The sequence below is a fragment of the Culex pipiens genome, chromosome 2 (genome assembly GCF_016801865.2).
Source record: "Culex pipiens pallens isolate TS chromosome 2, TS_CPP_V2, whole genome shotgun sequence".
NCBI classification, from domain to species: Eukaryota; Metazoa; Arthropoda; class Insecta; order Diptera; family Culicidae; genus Culex; species Culex pipiens.
In genome coordinates this window covers 209649734-209668732 of record NC_068938.1, presented here as the reverse complement: position 1 = coordinate 209668732, position 18999 = coordinate 209649734, and the positions used below count along the sequence as shown (strand labels likewise).

The window sequence follows — 18999 nt, the reverse complement described above, 5'->3', positions numbered from 1 at the left end:
AAATTCTTAAATTCTTAAATTCTTAAATTCTTAAATTCTTAAATTCTTAAATTCTTAAATTCTTAAATTCTTAAATTCTTAAATTCTTAAATTCTTAAATTCTTAAATTCTTAAATTCTTAAATTCTTAAATTCTTAAATTCTTAAATTCTTAAATTCTTAAATTCTTAAATTCTTAAATTCTTAAATTCTTAAATTCTTAAATTCTTAAATTCTTAAATTCTTAAATTCTTAAATTCTTAAATTCTTAAATTCTTAAATTCTTAAATTCTTAAATTCTTAAATTCTTAAATTCTTAAATTCTTAAATTCTTAAATTCTTAAATTCTTAAATTCTTAAATTCTTAAATTCTTAAATTCTTAAATTCTTAAATTCTTAAATTCTTAAATTCTTAAATTCTTAAATTCTTAAATTCTTAAATTCTTAAATTCTTAAATTCTTAAATTCTTAAATTCTTAAATTCTTAAATTCTTAAATTCTTAAATTCTTAAATTCTTAAATTCTTAAATTCTTAAATTCTTAAATTCTTAAATTCTTAAATTCTTAAATTCTTAAATTCTTAAATTCTTAAATTCTTAAATTCTTAAATTCTTAAATTCTTAAATTCTTAAATTCTTAAATTCTTAAATTCTTAAATTCTTAAATTCTTAAATTCTTAAATTCTTAAATTCTTAAATTCTTAAATTCTTAAATTCTTAAATTCTTAAATTCTTAAATTCTTAAATTCTTAAATTCTTAAATTCTTAAATTCTTAAATTCTTAAATTCTTAAATTCTTAAATTCTTAAATTCTTAAATTCTTAAATTCTTAAATTCTTAAATTCTTAAATTCTTAAATTCTTAAATTCTTAAATTCTTAAATTCTTAAATTCTTAAATTCTTAAATTCTTAAATTCTTAAATTCTTAAATTCTTAAATTCTTAAATTCTTAAATTCTTAAATTCTTAAATTCTTAAGTTCTTAAATTCTTAAATTCTTAAATTTTTAAATTCTTTAATTTTCGATTTTTTTTCAATATTGAATTTTATAGTTATTTTTAAATTTCTGATTGTTTAAATTTCTGAATTTTTGCTTTTGATTTCTTAACATTTCCAAGCCACAAGTTTTTTAACCCTAGAATTTTTTTATACTATTAATATTTTTTAATTTTGAAATTTTGAATTTTGTGTATCTGTTTTTTCTGAATTGCAGATTTGAAAAATGGATGTTTTTTTATCTGTATTTGTATTTTTAAACTTCTGAAGTTCTAAATTTCTGCTTTTTACTTTTGTTTTTATTTTTAGAATATTTTTATTGTTGAATTTCTAAATATCTGATTATTTTTATTATTGACTGTTACTTCTAGAAAATAAGTGAGAATATGACAAAGAGAAGGAATTCACCTTAAAAAATATAAAAAAAATTCCCCCCAATTAACATTCTCAATTACGTTTTAATAAATTATCTTTTTTCTTAGAAAAAAATATTCCGGATGAAAAAAAAATCGTATCACATCGTAATAAAGTTATTAATATTCGTGACAAACAAGAAACAGTAACATCTAATCGCCACTCTTACCTATCGATTTCGAAAAACAACCGTGCCCCCCCAACATTTTGGACTAGTCGGCGCCCCTGATGTATACAGTTATCTCTCATGCTTTCAGAAGCATACTTCAGAAAACACAAAGTTCTGCTGAAATAACTCCCCGAAATACCCAAACATCGCAAAACCCATTGACACGTGTTGGATCCTCCTTCGTCAAAATAATCCCTCCCCCTCAATGGTGTACTTTGTTGCGAATGGTTAACCACCTTGTAAAAGCTTTCCCAGGAAGACATTCCCATTGCCACTCTAGGTGTGTTTCCCTGATGGTGCCTTCTCGCCAGTGGCAAGGTCAAACTCCGTGATATGTCTGTATCCACACATCCGACACTGGATGGGCACAGGATGGGGGCAAAAAATGAAATCATTCGCTCGATTGGATGCTTTCCTTATTCCAAGAGCGTTTTCATGGTTCACAGGAAACATCAAGAATAGGGCTTTCGATATTTTGAGAAAGGGCTATTTCTGTAAGAAACTGTTTTTTTTAGAAGTAAATTAAACATATTTCTGCTACTTTTATTAGATAAAATATTTTAATAGCGATTTCCCTTAGTACCCTAACAAATAATTTCGCACAAAACTGCGGTTATGATCTTGGCAGTTGTTGCTCGAAGCAAAACCGCTCTCAGGAAACGAAATTAAATGCGTCGAATAGTTGCGTTTGAAGTCCCCGGTCCCGGAGTCTGACTTTTCCACAAAAGCCAAGAGACCCTTGAGACTATTCTGAAAGGGCGGCATCCTACTTCCAGGACGGTCTGCGTTGCAATTTCGCAATCCTCTTGAAATAAAACTCTTTCAAAGAGAAGGTAATATCGGCGTACAGATGGCTTTTGAAACTCGAAACAATTTGCTGGGAGAATATTCCTCGCAAATAAACCGGCTGGTGCGGAGAAAGTTGTTGACCCCCCTGGCGCAACGCAGTGATGTAACTTTTGCTGTTTTTCAGTTATTTTCATCCCCCTTCAGATCGCTGCACGACGATATAAGATAAAGCCATCAGATGGGCCAACAGCTGACACATGGGCCAATTTGCCGCCAATGCCCTCTTCATTAGGGTAGACAGTGGACGTGACTTGGCTACAGGATTTTGCTTTCGATGTGTGCATGTCTACATACGTATAATGTGGGGTTGACCCTTTGAGATCCAATTTTGAAAATTAGTAGTTTCTTCACAAAATTATTTTAACAAAAATTTGTTTGCATTTTTGAAGGAAAGAAAAACAGTAAAAAAAAGTTTAAATTCGTAAAACTTTTCATTTTTCATTTCATTTTTCATTTCATTTTTCATTTCATTTTTCATTTCATTTTTCATTTCATTTTTCATTTCATTTTTCATTTCATTTTTCATTTCATTTTTCATTTCATTTTTCATTTCATTTTTCATTTCATTTTTCATTTCATTTTTCATTTCATTTTTCATTTCATTTTTCATTTCATTTTTCATTTCATTTTTCATTTCATTTTTCATTTCATTTTTCATTTCATTTTTCATTTCATTCTTCATTTCATTTTTCATTTCATTTTTCATTTCATTTTTCATTTCATTTTTCATTTCATTTTTCATTTCATTTCACTTTGCTGCTACTTTCCAACAAAGTCCACCACAGGGTTGCCAACATTAGATTAGGCTCTAGACACGCAAAATACGACAGGGCAGGGCACAATCTTGGTGCCAGCAGATATATTTAGCAACCCACAGCAGAAAATTCCCACGGCGCGTACGAACACTGTCTCCACAGCTCCGCCGTAACGTCGGTCATCCTGATGCAAAAAAAATAATGTGTGTGGCGTGCCTTGTTCTGAGAAATGCCGGATGATCCTATTTTTCAAATTTGCCAATTTAACTTAAGTGCCAATGTGCTAAAATAAATAAAATTGGACCAAAAATAACAAAAATTAATATGAAAAAACTTCTTTGGAATCACTTCATTAAAAATTAAAATTTAAATTTTAGTAAACTAGGCCACAAAAAAAAATATAAAAAGGCGTATAAGCCATTTTTGCCATGATAGAGACATTTCCTCGAAGTGATTATTAAATTTTCCCTGTTAGCAGGAGACATACGGCGGCGGTCCCTAGTGCCAAAAGAAACACGTGATTCGGGGGGTCGTCTGCTAGATTCTCTGATGAAGGTGAAGATTTTTTTTGCTGTTTTGTTGGAAAACCCGTTGCGGAGCTTTGCTTTGTGTAGCTTAAAAAGGCTTAGGTGGTAATTTTCACATAATTGAAGGGTCTTTTGTTGTGCTTGAGAGTTTTTTAAAAGAAAAATTTCGTTGATTCACCTAATTTGAAATTTTCAAAAAGTTTCTTAAAACAACTTTGCCCACTCAGACAGGCTCGAATGAAGCCATTAAAACTCATCAAAACGGATTATTATTCCCGCTGTCGTCATCAATTTTGCGCCGGATTATCCTATCGAGCGAATCAATCGAAACTTTGTTCGCTGGAAGACAACTTTTTAACGCTTTTGTTGGAGAAATACGCGCTTCTGTTGCTCGACTGTGCGGGAAAAACTGCCGGGAGAAACAATAAACAAGCATGAAAACTTAATCAACACCCAGTGACGCGTCTCCCACTCCCCTTTAGGGGACACGTGGCACAACCGCCCACGAACGGCTCTAGTGGCATCGTGTCAGGGAAGGGGACGAATTTATATGGAAAAAGTTTTCAAATTTCTTGTTTTTATTCAATGGTCAAAGGTTTGCTTGCTAAAAAATGAAATGAATGAGAAAAAATGTGTAAAATCACAAGTTTTTTTGCAAATTGACACTGTAACAAGGACAAATTCCCCTAGCCCCCATGGTTCTGGTACGATAACGGAATTTGCATAAATTTTCCCAAGCCTTATGGACCGGAAATGGAAAGGATCACACGGTATATATGTTGGATGTCACAGAGGTTACGGCCACAGCGTGGCGTGGATGCCAAAGCCAGTTTTTTGTTATTTCTGTGGAAAGGATAAAATATCCGTTCAGGTCAGGATGTCAGGATACTACGCGTAACTTTTGCGCAATTGATTTTGTATGCACACTAATTGGATGCATTTATTCGTTCAATTTGAAATCGATACAGAGTCAGTCGTTTGATCACATTCAAAGTAAAAAATAATCTGACGAGGAAAATTTTATATATTCTAGCTATTATTATTAATATCCCGAGCAGACGGAAATAACTTGGGAAGGTCAGTTTTTGATATTGTGAGAAGATCGAAATATGTTATTGGGATGATCGGATTAGTTGTTAAAATAACAAAAATCAATAACAAAGATTTGTTCGAAAAATAACTTAAACTGTTATTATGTTGTTATTGCAATAACAAACCAATAACACAGAAGGAATCATGAAGGAATAACAAGATTTGTTATTTTATGCGGAGAGGTGGAGCAGTATAATAACAAAAAATGTTATTGAACTGGTATGTCTCCATAACAAAAAAAAGTTATTGTTTTGGTTTATTTGTAATTTGCAAATAAACCTGCAGTTGCCATAACTCCTCTGTACTAGTCAGGGCTGCAGAGTCGGGTACCTCCAAGCGACTTTGAATCCATACTTTGAAGACAACTCCGACTCTGGGGCAGGATATGACGTCAACGACGACTTCAGCTCTCCAAAAAATCCCAACTTCACAGATTCCGACTCCAAGTAAAAGTTGCTGAAAATTAGATGAATCCGATGCAGTCTCCGAGGTCTCACTCCAGCTCGAACTTCAACGTCAGCTCCGACTTCCTGGCTCTGTGAAAATAATAACAGTTTTTGTTATTCACACTTCAAAAATTCTCAATAAATAAATCAATTCCGTTAGGGAATATAACAAAATTAAAAAAAAAACTCTCAAAAGTTAATTTTATCGGATTAATTTTAGCTTGAAACCCCATTTCATGGTGAAATAAATGACCCCGATGAAATTGGTCAAAATTATATCATAGTTCTAGCAAATTTTAGCAAATTCCCTAAGGGGGTATATCAAATAATTAAAAAAAATCAACTTTCAAAATTTCAACTTTTTAGAATAATTTTAGCTTAAGGACCCCATTTCATGGCCAAAATAATGATCCCGACGAAATTGGTCAAAATTATCCCATAGTTCTAGCCAATTTTAGCAAAGTCCCTTAAGGGGTACATTAAATAATTAAAAAAATCAGCTTTCAAAATTTTAACTTTTTAGAATAATTTCAGCATAAGGACCCCATTTCATGGCCAAAATAATGACCATGGCGAAATTTGTCAAAATTAACCCATAGTTCTAACCAATTTTAGCAAAGTCCCTTATATCAAACAATTAAAAAAATCAACTTTCAAAATTTTAACTTTTTAGAATAATTTTAGCTTAAGGACCCCACAGATTGTGTAATGGACACTTAGAAACTTTTCCATTTGTGCGATTTATGGTAATTTTATTTCTAAGTCAGTAAACCGAACGTATAACAAATTTTGTTATTAGGAGAGTTTTTGAAATGTGGGTAATTCTCCGCCAACTCACACAGCAGTTGCCCCGACCCCTCTTCGATTTGCGTGAAACTTTGTCCTAAGGGGTAACTTTTGTCCCTGATCACGAATCCGAGGTCCGTTTTTTGATATCTCGTGACGGAGGGGCGGTACGACCCCTTCCATTTTTGAACATGTGAAAAAAGAGGTGTTTTTCAATAATTTGCAGCCTGAAACGGTGATGAGATAGAAATTTGGTGTCAAAGGGACTTTTGTGTAAAATTAGACGCCCGATTTGATGGCGTACTCAGAATTCCGAAAAAACGTATTTTTCATCGAAAAAAACACTAAAAAAGTTTTAAAAATTCTCCCATTTTCCGTTACTTGACTGTAAAAATTTTTGGAACATGTCATTATATGGGAAATTTAATGTACTTTTCGAATCTACATTGTCCCAGAAGGGTCATTTTTTCATTTAGAACAAAATTTTTCATTTTAAAATTTCGTGTTTTTTCTAACTTTGCAGGGTTATTTTTTAGAGTGTAACTATGTTCTACAAAGTTGTAGAGCAGACAATTACAAAAATTTTGATATATAGACATAAGGGGTTTGCTTATAAACATCACGAGTTATCGCGATTTTACGAAAAAAAGTTTTGAAAAAGTTACTTTTTGCGTTTCTCTTTGTTTCGTCGTCCGTGTCTGTCGCGGGTGACCATGAACGGCCATGATCGATGACGACCAACTTTTTCAAAACTTTTTTTTCGTAAAATCGCGATAACTCGTGATGTTTATAAGCAAACCCCTTATGTCTATATATCAAAATTTTTGTAATTGTCTGCTCTACAACTTTGTAGAACATAGTTACACTCTAAAAAATAACCCTGCAAAGTTAGAAAAAACACGAAATTTTAAAATGAAAAATTTTGTTCTAAATGAAAAAATGACCCTTCTGGGACAATGTAGATTCGAAAAGTACATTAAATTTCCCATATAATGACATGTTCCAAAATTTTTTACAGTCAAGTAACGGAAAATGGGAGAATTTTTAAAACTTTTTTAGTGTTTTTTTCGATGAAAAATACGTTTTTTCGGAATTCTGAGTACGCCATCAAATCGGGCGTCTAATTTTACACAAAAGTCCCTTTGACACCAAATTTCTATCTCATCACCGTTTCAGGCTGCAAATTATTGAAAAACACCTCTTTTTTCACATGTTCAAAAATGGAAGGGGTCGTACCGCCCCTCCGTCACGAGATATCAAAAAACGGACCTCGGATTCGTGATCAGGGACAAAAGTTACCCCTTAGGACAAAGTTTCACGCAAATCGAAGAGGGGTCGGGGCAACTTTTCCCGATTTCGTGTGAGTTGGTAGAGAATTACCCATGTATAACATTTTCTCTTATTAGCGTGTTATTAAACATTTTCAATATAATATCACTTCAATACCAAATTTTGTTATTTTATCAGAAACTGTTATTATTTTTTCTCTTTGAAGTTGAACTTCAGGATAAAATAATAACACTTTTTGTTATTTTAACAGGATTTGTTATTGAAATATTATTAATTTTGTTATTACCGTCTGCCCGGGTATTAATACTATTGATTATTTATCTAAAAACGACTTTAGAGCAATTCCAGCTCAAATTACGAAATTTTTCTGGTACTTTTGTACCCGACCCTCTCCGATTTCAATGAAACTTTGTAGACATGTTATCCTAGGCCTACATAAGCCATTTTTGTGTATATGAAGCCAATAGTACTCGAAAATAACATATGAGGAGGGCGTAAGGTATTTAAATATTTTTGTATTTTGTAATTTAAAAATTACTGTATCTCGAAGCCGTTGCGTCGTATCAAAAAGTGGTCAGAGACAAACTTGTAGGAAATTGGACGGGCTTTTTGAAAAAAATGCACTGAAACAAAAATACACGCCACATCTATGAGATTTTTTGGATTTTTAAGTCTAAAACTTAAATTTAAAAGTGATGTCACGATTTTTTTTCGTTCAAAATTTTTGAGGAAATAGCCCAAAATATAACCAAAAGACTGACTAAAAATGCAGGATAGTATGTCTCTCCTAAAAAAATACAAAAATCATTTACTAAAACTGTTTTTTTGAAAAGTGGTCTAAACGTCAAAATTTTTAAAAGCCAGTAGTGGCAATCGATTTTCCATGTTTGTTCTAGAAAAATCGTCAAACTATGAGAAAAACTGCGATTGGCCAAAAAGTTAGTACCGTAGGCTTATAGTCCATGAAATTCCCTAACTTTTGACCTATGGGAGTATGGGTGTTGGAGGCTGTTGGGAAAAGTTATTAAGGTTTTAAAAAAATCCATTTTTAACAGTAATTTGCAAAAGCTATGAGAAAAATTCAAACCAATCCTGGATGTCTATAGCACATTTTGAAGGGCTTCAAAAGACCATTCGAATGCATCTGAGAGAGTTGGAATTGATGAAGTTTTACGGAAATGCGAACAATTTTAAGATTTTTCATGTTTTTTGGACCTCAAACTTCAAAGCCCGTTTTACCCCACTTCCCTTTGTCGTAGAGGGCTCATATTTGGCATGAGTTCATCTCATGTATAGACAAACAAACGCTGAAAGTTTCATCCAAATCGGAGCATCTCGATACGACCTCTAGAACAAACCGAGCAGAATCTACAAATACTGCCTCTTAATTGTTTTGATTAAATTAAATTACTGTATAATTTATTATATTTCTCAAACGGAGTTTTTTTTAAACAAATGAATTTCAAATTCTAAATACAATTTCAATAATTTAGAAACAAAAAGTTTAACAAAATACCTAATATACTATCAATACGGTATAGTAATAGTAGTCTATACCTGTAATGGTACCGTAAAATAAGCAAAGTTACAATAGTTCATGAAAATATTTTATGTTTTTCTTATGACCTTACTTACGTCTTTTTCTTAATTGAGGATTCAAAAATCAAAATTTACTAAATGCCTCAAATTTCCGTTTTATTTTAAGTTCAAAAATAAAAAGATTAACTTAAATCAATGACTTAAAGAAATTTTAAAACCATTTTAAGTTTTTTCATCATTATTTTTTTCAAACCAATATTTTTTGTTGGAGAGAGAAAATTTATCATTGGACTTTTGAGGGGTTTTTTTTTTCGTTTATTACTAGATCTTTTAAACAAACTCGAATTCCTGGGATTTTCTAAAACAGGGAGTTCCCAAAGACCGTTTTTTAACATTTTTTCCCGGTTTTCCAGAAATTTAAAGAAAATAATGGTTTGCTTTGCAAGATATAAAATTTTAATCTTCAATTCGATAGCGGTGTGCTCTCTTATACTAACTGACATTTTGGTAGTTGCGAGAAAATCGATTTTTAAACTTTGAATTACTGTTTCTGGAAAACTATTCGACAAACAATTGTTCTAACAATTTTAAAGTATGCACCTGACATTACTTAAAGACATTGTGAAATATAAAAACTTTTGAAATGCTAGAAAAATTTTGGCAGAGAAAATACGAAAAAAAATCATGCTTGCAATTGGCACAAGTGTGTTTTGGAAGGTAATTTGTATGAGTTAGCACAAACGTGCACAGGGCTTTGGTACAAAAGCGTGCAAAGTAATTTTATTGTTAAAATAGTTCAAATTAGTTGTTTCAATGTTATTTTTTCACGAGTTGGTTAATTTAAGCGTAAGAAAAACATTTTATATCAAAACTTTTTTCAAACACTTATTTTAGTTTGAATTTGGTAGGAAAATTAACCTTTTGAAAAAATTAGCATTTAAATCAAAATTTTTGTATGAAAAAATTAGTGAAATTATATTTTTTATGAATATAATTGTAAAACCATCCATAATACATCAACTATGACGAATACTAGGTTGATGTATTCCTAAAAACATAAGAAAATGATGTTGTAAAAACTTTTAGCTAGTTTATTTTATTTCAATTATATCATACGACCTTTCAAAAACGAATGGTATCCAAGGCACAAACCGTTATTTAGATTTATGGTGAATTGCAGTTGGAACAAGTGTGTCTCATGCAATGGAATCGATGAATGTATTGAATAGAACAAATGTGCCCTAAATAAATTAAATACGTAATATTTTTAAGTATGGACGACCCATACAGTTGTGCCAAGTGTGCACATCAACTATGGGAGATGTTGTTACGTCATTTTTTTTTGCATGGACGACCCCTGCAGTTGAGCTAGGAGTGCACAACGACTTGAAGAATGTTAAAATTTGACTTTTAGGTTGGGCTTAGTGGGTAATGAGTTGAGGAAAAATGTTGTTACGTCGTTTTTTTTTGCATGGACGACCCCTGCAGTTGAGCTAGGAGTGCACAACGACTTGAATAATATTAAATTGGACTTTTGGGTTGGGCAAAGTGGGTAATGGGTTGAGGAAAAATGTTGTTACGTCGTTTTTTTGCCTGGACGACCCCTACAGTTGAGCTAGGAGTGCACAACGACTTGAAGAATGTTAAAATTTGACTTTTAGGTTGGGCTAAGTGGGTAATGGGTTGAGGAAAAATGTTGTTACGTCGTTTTTTTTTTTGCATGGACGACCCCTGCAGTTGAGCTAGGAGTGCACAACGACTTGAAGAATGTTTCAAACTGGACTTTTGGGTTGGGCCAAGTGGGAAATGGGTTGGGGAAAATTGTTGTTACGTTGTTTTTTTTTGCCTGGACGACCCCTTCTGTTGAACTAAGAGTGCACAACGACTTGAAGAATATTGAATTGGATTTTGGGTTGGGCTCAGTGGGTCGTGAGTTTTTTTAAATCTTTTTAAGTACTTTGTATGGGATTTTGTATGAGCTTTATTGTGCAGGAAACATGTAAGCAAAGTTTCGGCTACGTAACAACATTTTACAAGTGGGTTCCAACCCAAAAGATCAAATTGAAAACATTCTTTAAGTCGTTGTCCACTCTTAGCTTAACTGCAGGGTTCGATTATGCAAAAAAATACTACGTACCGTTAGTGGGGGTGACACTGGGTCTGGGGGTGAGATTGAGTCAAAGTATTTTTTTTACGGATTTTACCATTTCTCAGGTGCGTCTCTTTGACTCTAAATTCTGTTAAAATGGTATAATATGGTATAGTAGCCCAACTCAAAAGTCCAATTTGAAACATTATTCATGTCGTTGTGCACTCCTAGCTCACCTACAGGGGTCGTCCATGCAAAAAAAACGACGTAACAACATTTTCCTTCAACCCATTACCCTCCTAGCCCAACCAAAAAGCCCAATTTTATATTCTTCAAGTGGTTGTGCACTCCTAGCACAACTGCAGGGGTCGTCCATGCAAAAAAAAACGACGTAACAACATTTTTCCCCAACCCATTACCCACTTAGCCCAACCAAAAGTTCAGTTTGAAACATTCTTCAAGTCGTTGTGCACTCCTAGCTGACGTATAGGGGTCGTCCAGGCAAAAAAAAAACGATGTAACAAAATTTTTCCCCAACCCTTTGCCCACTTAGCCCAACCCAAAAGTCCAATTTGAAACATTCTTCAAGTCGTTGTGCACTCTTAGCACAACTGTAGGGGTCGTCCATGAAAAAAACGACGTAACAACATTTTTCCCCAACCCATTTCCCACTTAGCCTAACCCAAAAGTCCAATTTGAAACATTCTTCAATTCGTTGTGCACTCTTAGCACAACTGTAGGGGTCGTCCAGGTAAAAAAAAACGACGTAACAACATTTTTCCCCAACCCATTTCCCACTTAGCCTAACCCAAAAATCTAATTTGAAAAATTCTTCAAATCGTTGCGCACTCCTAACACAACTGAAGGGGTCGTCCATTTAAAAAAACGACGTAACAATAATTTTCTCCAACCCAATGCCCACTTAGCCCAACCAAAAGTCCAGTTTGAAACATTCTTCAAGTCGTTGTGCACTCCTAGCACAACTGAAGAGAGCGTCCATGCAAAAAAATGACGTAACAATAATTTTCCCCAACCCAATGCCCACTTAGCCCAACCCAATAGTCAAATTTAAACATTCTTCAAGTCGTTGTGCACTCTTAGCAGAACTGAAGGGGTCGTCCAGGTAAAAAAAAACGACGTAATAAAATTTTTCCCCAACCCATTACCCACTTAGCCTAACCCAAAAGTCTAATTTGAAACATTTTTCAAATCGTTGTGCACTCCTACCTCACGTACAGGGGTCGTCCATGCAAAAAAAACGACGTAAAAATAATTTTCCCCAACCCATTGCCTACTTAGCCCAAACCAAAAGGCCAATTTGAAACATTCTTCAAGTCGTTGTGCACTCTTAGTACAACTGCAGGGGTCGTCCATGCAAAGAAAACTACGTAACAACATTTTAAACTAACCTACAGAATCTAAATACACTAATCCTAATCAATGGGTCGTCCAAACAAAAAAAAAACTACTCCACTAAACCATTTTAACACATTACACCTAACTGATAATTCCTTCTCGCTTCCAAATGTGCACACTTGTGCTATTTGCCTTCCAAAATAGTGCTCCATAATATTGCTCAAACTAGTAAGGACACCTGGCAATTTACCATAATATTATAGTGTAATCGTATTTTTATGGATTTGCGTGTTTTCAAAAGGTCAAGCCATGATGGAAAATAAGAGAGCACATCCATGATGCGTTCGAAAATGTCAGTTAGTACAAATGGTTGCAGGGCGATATCTCCGCGTAGGAAACGAATTTTTCAGATCTGTTAGAAGCGTTTTGTAGGGAATTTAATTAGCTAAAAGATGGCATCATTAACTCATTTTGGCCCAATTTTCAGTTAGAACATTAGAGCACACCGCTATCGAATTGTTTATAATCCGTCCAATTCAAGGAAAGCTTTTTATGGTACCTTATGAAGTGATAGCTAATTGAATTCACTGTCAAATAAAGGAAACATTCAATAGTTTCAATTTTGAGTTAATTAATTTCCTTAACTCAATTTAGTAAATATGAAATTTCACTCGAATTTTGATCAAATGTTTGAAGAGTTGAATTTTTAAACAGGATTTTTTAATAATACAACTTTAGAATTTAAATAATATTTTTTTCCATTAAATTTAAACAATTTTGAAAGCGATCTATACAAGTAACGGTAAAAAACACAAATCCGTAATACATGACCTACTTAAAGCTTCAAAGTTTCGCTTTTCCAACAAGTATAATCCTTCCCTTGGAACCAAACAACCTGTAACCACCAGAACTAAAGCCTTCTCGCCGCAAAATGGTGGCGCATCCAGGATGAAAACCGCAACTTTATCCAACCAAGCTCGACCACCGCCAATCGATGTAAATTCACTCTTCGATTGAGCCTCCCTTCAAGATAACTTTCTCCTCACCACCTTACGGTCGATATCAAGTTTCTGCCAGGCTGAACCCACAAAGGCAGCAGCGGCCCACACACAGCCCCACCACCGTCACAATGGACTTCCTTTGGAAGCAGTAGCTGCAAAATCCGCTTCCGGCGAATTAGGGGTTGAGAAGACGGGAGTCGTCGTCGCCGGTTGCCTGACATAATGTTTTTCTTCCTCCCGGATTTTTGTCCAACTTGTGGCTGAGCAAAAAAACTCTCCGGATAAGCCTACCCTCTTTTATGAATTAATTCTACGACGTTCAGTACTGCGCTATAATAGAGAGATTATAACCATGGGAGCCTGGGGGATTCCGGGGACCGTTTTCTCTTTATCGACCATTACAAGGCAGTTTCTTCTTTCTGTTCACAGGTCTCGAGGCGCTCCGGGCCGCCATCGTAGCCATGAGTAACCACCGTGGTCAACCCACCTCCTCCACCGCCGTCCTCGACTTGTCCACCCCCAACGTGCACCCCGTGGACCGATGGACCGGTCGTCCGGAACGTTCTTCACCGGTGGTGGCGGTGGCACGTACTGTCCCTACAGTACCGATTCCAGCTCGTCGTCCTACGTGCGCCCGTTCGACACTGTAAGAGCGCTGCACGAGACGGTTGTGTCACTCAGGGAGGCACTCGAGGAATCTCGGCGAGAGGTTGACCAGCTGCGCAAGCAGATCAGCGTGAGGGATACGGTTGAAGAGGGGAAGGACTTCAAAGAGGAGCAGGGCTCGCAGCAGAACCTGAACACCAGCGTCGAGTCGGAGGAGGTACGAGCGGCTGAAAAGAAGCAGAGACGGGTGAAGAAACGGTCTAAGGTTAAGGAGGAGAGTTCATCGCCGGTTCCGCAGGCGGAACCAAAGCAAGAATCGCCTAAGAAGAAACATTTGTCAAAAGATGGTAGTCATCAGAAGCTGTCTGTAGTGCCGGACATTCAGATCGTTTCGCACCCCGCGTCGGGACATTCCGCCATGGCGTCTCGAATTGACGTCAAGATCAAGGTGTCCTCGAACATCAACGTGGACGGGAGTAGCTCCGAAGCGGATACTTCGGAAGCTGGGAAGGAGGACGTAGAAGTTAAGGAGCAAGACACTTCAGAAACACCAGAGGATGAAGAGAAGACGATCGCTGAAGATCATCCAAAGGAAGATCAGGACAACGAGAACGTGACCGTTAGGGAAGAGTTTATCAAGGGTGATTCCTCGAACCTCAAGATCAACCTGACAAACGAGGAAAGTTTGAGTGTCCGCAAGTCCACGGAAGGGATCAATATCCGGCAGACTTCGTCGGAGAACCTGCACGTGGACGTTGACCGCCAGAGCAACGCATCCATATCGGACGGGGACAATTCGGTGTTTACGGAGGACGTTACGACGCCGGTCGAGCAGGAGCAGGGTGCCGCTGGTTATACCGCACCCGTTCCGCGGCCATCGGTCAAGAAGAGCGAATCGGACAACCAGGAAGAGGTGGACGACATCGAGTTGATCTTCTCGTCCGACGATAACAAAGACATCGGCCAGGAGGATCTGGTGTCAATTTCTGACTTTGAACCGTGGCAGGAGACCGGACAGTCGGGCACGCCGGTGTTGATCAAGTTCAAGGCACTTTCCTCGGACCCGGAGTCCAGCAAGAAGAACTCGATGGAGCGTAGTGATAGTGAGGTGGCGGAGGGGGAAACGGGCAGGGATCTAACGAAGGGGAGAAGTTTGGAGAGCCAGGACTCGAAGAAGAGTTTGGATTTCAGTGTAAAGTCTTCCAGCTTGGAGAAGGACAACAGTTTGGAGTACGGGGATGTGCGGAGGGATGACAGCTTCGATACTGGTGCTACGGGAGGGACAAGTGCTTTGGGGAAACGGTGGACAAACTATAATGTGCTGATCGAGACGGACATATCCAAGTGTGGTATCGTGGAGGAGAACATCCTGGAGATGGGCCGAAGGAATACGTGTCCCAATCCGCCAGCTTACAGGTAAGAATCTATAAAGACATACAATAAAATGCTCCCGACATTATAATAACTGCATACATGACGATGTTTCTGTGCTCTTCTGTGCAAACTACACGGAGAAAAAATAGTTTCCCAAAATCATGAACGAGCGATCACTTCGTATATATAAGAATCCCAGCAAGCGTAGTACAAGAAAGCATCGATCCATTAACTTGGATCTTGAGTTCTTCAGATTTCTAGATTTCTCGTTTACTTTTCCAAAATGTCCTATGTACATATGGTACCCGTGCCGCGTTGGTTGTTTTGAAAAAAATATTCTAGATTTATTATATACAAATTCCCCCTACCTCTAGGCCAATAATCCACACCGGGTCGCGCTCCCCGGCCACCGCCTCCAACCGGAGTCCGCTGGCGGTCAAATTCTCGCGCAGTCCCCGCACCTACTCACCCCACCAGTATCTTCCGCCGGGGAAAACCCTCCGAACGGTAACTGCCGCTTACGATTCCAGCGGCGCAGGTTCCGGACGATCCGGAATGACAGCAGCAGGTATGAGCGACGAAGCCAAGCGATCCCGGGCCGCCCAAACCGACATTACGGCCCTGTCCCAGCAGTGGCGCTCCGAAACGCACCTGTCCGGGGCCGAGTACGGTGCCGGGCTGTACACGCTGCCCTCCAAGTATGTCCCACCGCCGGCGGGGACCGGCGCTCGCAAGTATTCGCTACGGTAAGTTTCAAGTAGGATCGCTCATCAGAGAGGGATAAGATTTTACGGTTTGTTTGTTCCGTTTTCTTTTGTGTGAACACTTTCAAGTGGATTTCTGAGCAAATCCTCAGCTTCGGATTGAATTACATGGAGCCGGGTACAGTGACAGAGTGTTTGACTTCTAGCAATCTGCTTGATGTCGAGGGAATCGAGACGATGAAAGTCAATACCGGGTGGTGGATGGATCAACCATTTCTTCCTTCTTGACTCTGGTTCCAAGGAGGAGAGCTATACATTATGATATTTTTGTTTCCTTGGATCAAGATGAGAATGTCGTAGACTTCTTTTTAGTCTTTCCTTTGATACCGAGCAATCAATTTATAAGCACGTCAATCTTGATTCAGGTATCGAATGATGGAAGGCGACTCTTCAGTAGCGATGGGATACTTGTTCTTTCTCGTTGAGTGGGACATATTCAGAATCGATATGCCGAAACAAGTGAAGCCAAATTGATGGCACTGATTGTGTACTACAAATTATGATTCAAGTCGTACTTGAGTTTATTAAATTTTCATATCATAAAAAATCTCTTCATCACAATTAATTTCGTTAATTGTTCAACTAAGTTTTAATTATAAAATATCTCGCACTGCAATTTCATGTCATCAACAAGGTTCAACACTTAACATCGCAAAAAAAAGAAAGCGAAAGCCAACCGCAAAATACAATTAAGTGCTGATACAGTGCCAATAACCGGACCACCACATCAACGCTATCAAACCATAGAATTTCGTCCCAAAAGGAGAGTTCATGTCCATAGAATGTGTCTGCCAGAATATTCCTTCCAATGATACACGGTAACCTTTATTGTAACAGCTTGTTCGTACGCTTTTGTTAGTTATGATTATTAAAATGCCTGAATTTCTATTATTTTATTCAAAGAAATATTGCAACAATTTATCTCTTAAAATTTTCCAACAAAAAATAGATTGTTCTAGTTAGAACCACCCTAAAGAACATTCCACCCATGCGTTATGGATATTGTCCGAAGGACAGAACATAATGAACACTTTGTCTCGTGGCCCCTTAACGATAATGAGCAGGACACGTGGTGACACTATGGCAAACGGCCTTGCTTGGTCCAATATTGAAGCATGCTGTTAGCAGCATTATTTAGAGTGGGTGATATTTTCGATAGTATTTTGCTTGAAAGTTTAATATAATCCGATGGATTTATTATGGTTTCATCAAATAAATGGAGCCTAACATTTCAAAAGAGCACATAACTTTTGTAAACAATAGTTTATCCCTTTCACTCAAATGACAATTTAGATAAGGTGTGAAAGGGACACACTCTTGTTTAAAAAAAATTATGTGCCCTAATGAAATGGCAAGCACGAAATGTTCAAGGAGAATCCGTTGCATGGAGTCAAATGGTGGTTTCGTGAAGAAGTGATACACCATGCGTCTCCATCAAAACAAAAGATATTCGAAAATACTCGCAAACGACTATAATTGATTTATTGACGGTTTTTATGTTCCTTCTGGCTTGAAAAACTCTATGCCTGAAAAGAATGAATTTAATCAAATTTAATAAGATGTATTTATGTTGAAGTCAATAATATGTAGCAAACATACAATAATACTGCATGCTTCAGTATTTTCAAAAATGCTAAAAATATGTGTTTTTAATCAATTTAATGATTCACATTACGTTTGATAAACCAAACTATGTTGTTTTATGCCAAAAAAGGCAGATAAAGTAGCATTAATAGCGATTAATTCGTCCCTAGAATTGATTTTACATAACATTTTTAACATGTCAAAAAGTTTAAAATTAGTTTAACAAAATTTTGAAAAATAGAGATAGCGGTTTTTTTAGTTCCATCGCAAAATGTCAACTTGACGATTTATTTATTTTTTGCATAGAAATCTGAAAAAAATCACAAATGGTTGTCTGGCAAGCCTTTTTTCGATGCATGTTAAAATTAACATGGTGCTTTGAACACTATTGCAGTTTTTCACATAAAAATATCAAAAGCTATACTTATGTCTGTAAGAATCGAAAACCCACAAAGTCAATAGGTACTGAAGCATAAATATAGTATTTCGAAGGGATTTAAAAATATGTATGAGTTTAGAAAAATGTTGGAATTTCAATATTTTAAGACTTTTCCTCATTTTTAAACTTTTTATTTTCAAAAATGTGTCCATGTGACCTATGAATGGTCCGTTATACCATTGCAAACATTTTTTAAATTTGAAAACAGAGTAGTTTCTAGAATTACGCACTAAAGTCCTAATTTTAATATTTTTGTCCTTGTCCATCGAAAAAAAAATCTGTACGATTTATTTTTTTTTCAGCAAAGTTGTAGGTTAGGAAAGAAGCATAAATCATACTGAAATGTAAGTTGTGATAAGTTATGACACTTAATTTTGACATTTTGAAATGTTAGGCTTCAATTAAAAAAAAATAACAGAAACATCAGAAAAATTCCTGAATGTTTAATTTGTTTAACACTGGTTAGTAAAGATGAGACTTTTTTATTTACTTTACTTAATACACAGTTACAAAACCCTAAATTACGCATTTTTGAAAAAAAATGTGATCGCAACGAACTTGGAGCCGTATTGTTAAACCGATTCCAGTAGATTGTGGTAGATTTTCTTGAAATATTTGAGCTGTCAAAAATCCACCGAAGCATCTGAATACCACATTATTCTATTAAATTTGGTGTAATATTACACCCTGAAATATGCACTTGACCGAAATGTCAAGCTCATATATGCGTTTATCCTTTCCATTCTTCATCGGTGTGATGGCCGAGTAGGCTAAAGCACCAATCCTTACTGTTTCAAAAATTAGTACTGTCCAGACTCGATTATTCGAAGGCCTTGGCAAAATTTCACTTCGGATAATCGAATCACAAAAAAATCGTTGTCTTATTTTTGATTGTCGAGCTTAGGTATGACCCCTAGACTACTCTAAAAAGTTTTTGATTTTTTTAA

At 36.0% G+C, this 18999-nt stretch overlaps 1 protein-coding gene across 4 annotated transcripts in view; it reads left to right on the top strand.

Annotated features, from left to right (window-relative positions):
* Positions 1–18999, top strand: part of LOC120428807 (uncharacterized) — a 113933-nt gene that overhangs the window by 74946 nt on the left and 19988 nt on the right. For all 4 annotated transcript variants that reach the window (XR_008212065.1, XM_052707923.1, XM_052707924.1 and 1 more), the window contains exons 2-3: positions 13715–15307; positions 15640–16011. Coding sequence is in view for 3 of the 4 variants with exons in the window: in XM_052707923.1 (XP_052563883.1) it covers positions 13827–15307; positions 15640–16011 (1853 nt within the window). In the remaining variant the exon portion in view is untranslated. The remainder of the gene's footprint in view (positions 1–13714; positions 15308–15639; positions 16012–18999) is intronic.